Source organism: Diaphorina citri, unplaced genomic scaffold, assembly GCF_000475195.1.
Source record: "Diaphorina citri unplaced genomic scaffold, Diaci psyllid genome assembly version 1.1 scaffold4237, whole genome shotgun sequence".
NCBI classification, from domain to species: domain Eukaryota; kingdom Metazoa; phylum Arthropoda; class Insecta; order Hemiptera; family Psyllidae; genus Diaphorina; species Diaphorina citri.
This window is the reverse complement of record NW_007381636.1, coordinates 1-5,894: the sequence shown is the minus strand read 5'-3', so window position 1 is coordinate 5,894 and position 5,894 is coordinate 1. Positions and strand designations below refer to the sequence as shown.

The 5,894-nt window shown below is 38.7% G+C and overlaps 1 protein-coding gene across 1 annotated transcript; it reads right to left on the bottom strand.

Annotated features, from left to right (window-relative positions):
- Window positions 1-2,144: 2,144 nt before the first annotated feature.
- LOC103520891 lies at window positions 2,145-4,249 on the bottom strand. Its single transcript, XM_008485987.3, has 4 exons — window positions 4,130-4,249; window positions 3,577-3,818; window positions 2,993-3,189; window positions 2,145-2,716 (listed from the first exon to the last, which is right to left on the bottom strand). Exons 1-4 carry the CDS (start codon window positions 4,226-4,228, stop codon window positions 2,520-2,522), a joined length of 735 nt encoding a protein of 244 aa, XP_008484209.1. The 5' UTR covers window positions 4,229-4,249; the 3' UTR covers window positions 2,145-2,519.
- Between the last annotated feature and the right edge of the window lie 1,645 nt (window positions 4,250-5,894).

Sequence of the window (5,894 nt, the reverse complement as noted above, 5' to 3'; positions counted from 1 at the left end):
GTACGTACGTACGTACGTACGTACGTTACGTACGTACGTACGTTACGTACGTACGTACGTTACGTACGTACGTACGTTACGTACGTACGTACGTTACGTACGTACGTACGTTACGTACGTACGTACGTTACGTACGTACGTACGTTACGTACGTACGTACGTTACGTACGTACGTACGTTACGTACGTACGTACGTTACGTACGTACGTACGTTACGTACGTACGTACGTTACGTACGTACGTACGTTACGTACGTACGTACGTTACGTACGTACGTACGTTACCATACGTACATACATACATACGTACAGACCATGGGCTAAAAACCACTTTTTTGGAATCAGGGGATCCCAAAACGGATATTTCCACCCATTTCCCGATTTTGAAAATTTGGACCGATTGCAATACTTTCTCATTACCTTGTATAGGTTCCCTATACGTAAGGGTAATAGAAAGTAACAATACTATTTAGACGTTTACTCAGTATGATGGCATGAACAATATGAACATAGGTCAAACTGGTGTATTCAAAAGAACCAAAGGATTATGAGAAATCAAATTTTGTTTCCTATTTGAAGAATTAACATAAATACCTAGGTATAAATCTTTTTACCAACTAGGTAGGTAGGTAGGTAGAACTACAAATATTATTTTAGAGCCTATAATACACCTACTACTACCATATAACTAGCTAGTTTACTAGTTTACGAGCTCTTGAAGTACTTAAAGAGCTAAGTACTGTATTGTCATTAAGTACTGACAGGACTAAGTACTTGTACTGTCTTGATATTTTGTTTCCTATATTATGATTCTTGGGTACTTGGTAAGTATATTTCTATTAATTAGATTCATATTAGACACCCAAATTAGATAATGGCTTACCTTATTTTCTATTTGACTAGGGTTCTTAGTTGGGGATTATTATTTACACCGACTCGAGTTTCGCCTCACTCGTAGGCTTTTTCAAGATGACTGAGGTTGGTTTAGGTCTTGTGTCCGCGCGGCCTGTAAGAACCCGCTAGTAAAAAAGTAAGTAAATAAGTAAGTCATGTTATCCTCCCTCCATCAAGACATTTGGCTGGTAAAAAGGAAGACGTGGGTTTATTTCCTGCTGAGAAATGAAACTGTAGCACCGTTTATTTGAGAAGTTGACCTCATGATAATGTATCTTTTAGAGTTAGGTGGTAAAGAACGCCTCCGGCGCGTCGTTAACAGTGCGGGCGCCTAGTGGTAACCTTCTAAGAAAAAAAAAGACCTCAAAAATCGACCAAATGATCAGTAGCACCCAGTTACCTCTCACAAACCTTCAAGCACCCAAACGTTCCACGTTAGATCATTATTAATTACCATATTACCAAAAGTTAGATCATTAATTTAGCGAAGTTAGATTCTCGTGAGATGAGTTAGAAATTATTTAATAGAAACAGTTAGACTCATGGTTCTAACGACTGAGCACAGTCTAATAATATATCAAATTTCACTTTTATTTTTTATCGTAAAAAAAAACTAGCTATTAGCCGGTTCATGGTAATGTACCCATCATAATCCAGTTTTAAGTCATAATGGACGATAGATTTGAAGTTCAGACTTTAGGAGAAAAAAAAAAAAATCGTTCTTAACATAATCTGTCGGGAAAGTGATATTCGGTTTGAAAGTTCTTGAATTCAAGAACGTGAATTATAGTTTTGTTGATTAGAATACCTAATAAATTCTAGGTAGTAGACATCCTAGTTATTCTTACCGTATTTTTCTATCTATATTTCTAATCGTTATTTCAGACCCGACACAAGTCCTATTCGAGACATTAATTAGGTACTATACGAGTACGACTAGGTAGTTTGTACCAAAGGAGGATTTATAAAAGGCATTGCAAATTTGTCGACTATTCCAAAACTCAAATACCGACCCTAAGGAACGGCAGGCTTAGGTTTACTTACCAGATTTTAAGTTACAGAGCAGCTGTTCTTCACTCACAAGTCCCAAAGCTGCATGGCCTAGCATTCAACACATTGTATGAGTGCCTGGAAACTATTGAGGTATGCAATGTGCTAGGTTTTGTCAAATAAAGTGAATCCCAGTCTCATTTCTGTTTCCTTGTGAATCAGCTTAGGAATAATGTGATAAGAATATTATTTTCAATTGAGAAAACTGATATCTACATAGGTAGATAAATAGGTGTATTTATTTACAAACAAAAGCGTCACTCGTTTCTTTCTCTGTATGTTTCTATACATTTTCGATTTAAAGCCAAATCGTGAAATGGAACATCTTTTCTTATTTTAAACCATTGTTAAACTTTAGTCATCCACTTGGGACTGGTTCAGGGTTTGCATCCATGCCTATCCTAGAACGGATTAGTCCTGAAAATTTGCACCCTAACCGGGTTAGGAACTTAGGAACCCTCCAAAGTGCTCTTGACTTAACCACTCGGCCACAGAGGTGAGTCGATGAAGGTATGGCCATATTTACATCGATCGACCACAGTTCAGACGTAACTTATCGTCCAGCGATATTCGTCTTCACTTGGCCACGATAAATGTCAGTGGACATTGGAACTCAAATCCGGATGATGTGAAGAGGTTTTGACTGACTTTGTTTTCTCTCTTGATGGTACAATGGAGGTCAATACCGATCTTGCTCAGCTCCTTACTCAGAAATTGGGTGACTAGTTTGCCATAGCCTTTGCCTTCTTCGCCCTTCCTGGTCTGGAGGTTGCCTGGGGAGGAGATAACGAAGGGTTAGGTAGAACACAAAATAGTCCGAGGGATATTCAATCTTAATTTCGTTTTGATATTCTTATTTCAGTCCTGTTGGAATAGGACTGAAGAGTCCCTCTTTTTCAGGGATAGGCTACTACTGGAGTAGATGGACTCTCATTGTGGCTCTCAAGTCCATTCTTATTTGGTTGAAATTGAACTAACGCGCCCTCATATTTATCAGGCGACCGTCTTGAAGACTACTCAAACGAGGCAAGTACCTTCCTCTAACTTACCTAGACCTCCATAATGTGTGTGTACCATCCACGACAGGAGTCTGCCGTCTGTCTTGGAGTAAACTCCAACCCCCCGATTGAAATTGACGGCATCCAGCAGTTCTTGTTTGGAGTAAATATCGTTGTGGGCCCATACGGAGTACATGTAGTCAATATCGGATATGTTGAGGTCTCCCACGGTCACATTTTGAGGCACACTACGGGAGGGAGAATGAAAATCAGTTTTTTTAAAGAGGTTTGATAGAGGGAACTGTAACTGCCAAGGTTCTATCGCCCCTAAAGTGGAGAGAGAAGGAAGACAGGATAGGAGAAAGTCAGCCGTTCCGAGAACGAACCTTATGTGTTTAGGGTAAAATTCGAATTGGGTGTGATTTGAACCCGCCACCTAGCGCTTACGCTACCATTTTTTTTTTTCAGACGTTTGAGATTTTGTTAAACACAATATTCGACATTTAGTAGGACATTTTACGAGCCGATTTCCCTTCGTTATTTGGTGGAACATTTGATTCCAACATGTTGATTTCTCTACAATCTACATTATTTCACATTCAAGCGTTCGTTGGTCGTGAAGACGGAATACTTACTGAATACTGATATTGGATGCCTTCTCGTTGCTCATATAATACAAAGTAGAGTTACAGTAGAGTTCAGCAGATTTTCCTTTGAGGTTGATGACCCTTTCGATGCTGTTCGAATGTCTTGCCAATACTGCTTCAAATATCGGGTTGGCGTCCCATCGGATTTTGCCCGTTTCTGTGAGTGCCATCTCCAGTTGCTCGTTGCCGTCTTTGTGTGTGTATGGAATTATGAAGACATTGCCATCTTCCTGGAAGAACGTGGGAGAAAAGAGTTGGTTAGATGAGGAGCGAACTTCAGCCTCATACAAACGCTGCGATTTTTCTTTCCGTCACAATCACTCGTAGGATATGATAGAACGGTTTTGCCCGGTTCCCGGTAGAACGAACGAATTTTGCCTAACTTTCATTTACATTTTGTCTTAATTCTAAATGTTCCCAAGATATGGTAGGAGACCTCTTTAAATGATTCCAGAAATGCTTCATTTCAACTGTTTTGTTTCCTTCTGGAAACCTTTATTTTTGGGCATTGGTATTCATCTAGGTTCAGGCAGGTACTTACTGATTCTAAAATTCCTACGAAAGTTCCTTGTGCATCGTTTGGTTTAATACAGAGGAGGTCACACTTCAAGGAGGGCTTCTTGATTTTCCATTCGGACATGGTCTTGATGAAATAGTAAGCCTGGAACAAACAGAAGTATTTACTGGTTACTTACTGAAACCAAACCAAAGTTATAATAATTTGCATCGTAAGTATTATGAGTAGGCACCTACTACGTATTAGGCAAATACCCACAGGCAACAGGTTAGCATTTTGTTCCATTTTTGGTCAAATGTATCACCTATAATAACGTGTTTACGTCATTCACTTCTAATAAAAATCAGCATTAAATTTAATATCCCTACTCAAGAGCATATCGTCACACATTCACTTCAAAAATTGCGCACCAACAACCACAATGAACCATCATTCAAACACCCCCAAAAAAACCTTACAAAATCTGTGAACACGAACACATATACTGTTTTCTACTGTTGTGATAAGAGAAATATTGCACTTGACAAACAAAGATCTGGTTGTCAAATGGCACCTAATCCACATTTATCACAAAAATGCCGAGAACAAAATCAATATAATATATTATGAGAATGGCATAATATACGGTCACTTGATCTGAACATACTTTTCGCCTAATATTTCTACACACGATTATAATGAAACATTTGTCTGCAAATAAGTTTAGTTGATGATGCTACACATACAGAAATTTTATTTTGGGTTGGTTTTGAAGGTAAACTCAGTTCAATAACATACAGGTAAGTAAACGACCATTTGATCACTAAACTAACAGAATAAAATATGTTACAATGTTCTTAATAATTTCTGTCTGCTTATGGTTTATGGTTCCAATAACCTTTTTGCTTTTTTATACTTCGGTGTCTCTTTTGTTCAAAATAACCATTCAAGTCAATTCAATTATACCTGCTCGTATGTCAAACAAAACCCAAAATACTTGGAACTAGACCTTTTAATTAGGACAAATAGGTGTTCAATTGTTCATCCCCTTCAACATAATGTCTGGATAGTATCCCTGATATACGTACAACAATAATACAAAATGGGCTTCAAATGGAATCAAAACCCAATACCTACAACAATGTTCAGAGTCTAGACTGTGGCTAGAAAGACAAATAGATTTATAAAGAGGAAATGCTATGTCTGAGTGAAATAAACGGCATACCTGATATTCCTCATAAAAAAGAAGGAACAAGGAAAACCGGAAGAGAAACTTATAGCAGCACAAGTCCTTATATGAAATAACCTACTGTTTCTTTACCCCTTATGAAGAAATTCTATTCAACTGCCATTATCGTGCAAAAAGACGCTCGTCTGGTAAACGGAAGAGGGCGGGATCAAATCTCTACAAATGCATGAAATGTCACCTCAGAATGCTAAATGCGTACTTGTAACTTCACATTGGGCGCGCATGTTGCGTCTGCACGATGTTCCCATTACGCACGACACGTTTTTTTTTTTTTTTTCCGAACAATTGGGAACAGGCCTTTGTACATACTTTGGACTTGCCGGAAATCTAGACGTAGACCCACGGAACGCATTGTTATTCGGACTTTTGTACTCTTCGCGTGTGGCCACTTTAACAGTACGAGTATCACCGAAAAGTATGTATTACCTTGTCTGTGTGCCATAGTCCCAAGACCCCCTGTGAGATCAAAGGGGAAGAAAGTTCCCTGGAATTTGTGTATTATCGGAAGTTTTAAGTTCAAGTGAAGGTCCTACACCTCCCGCGGCCTTGTGTTCTCACATG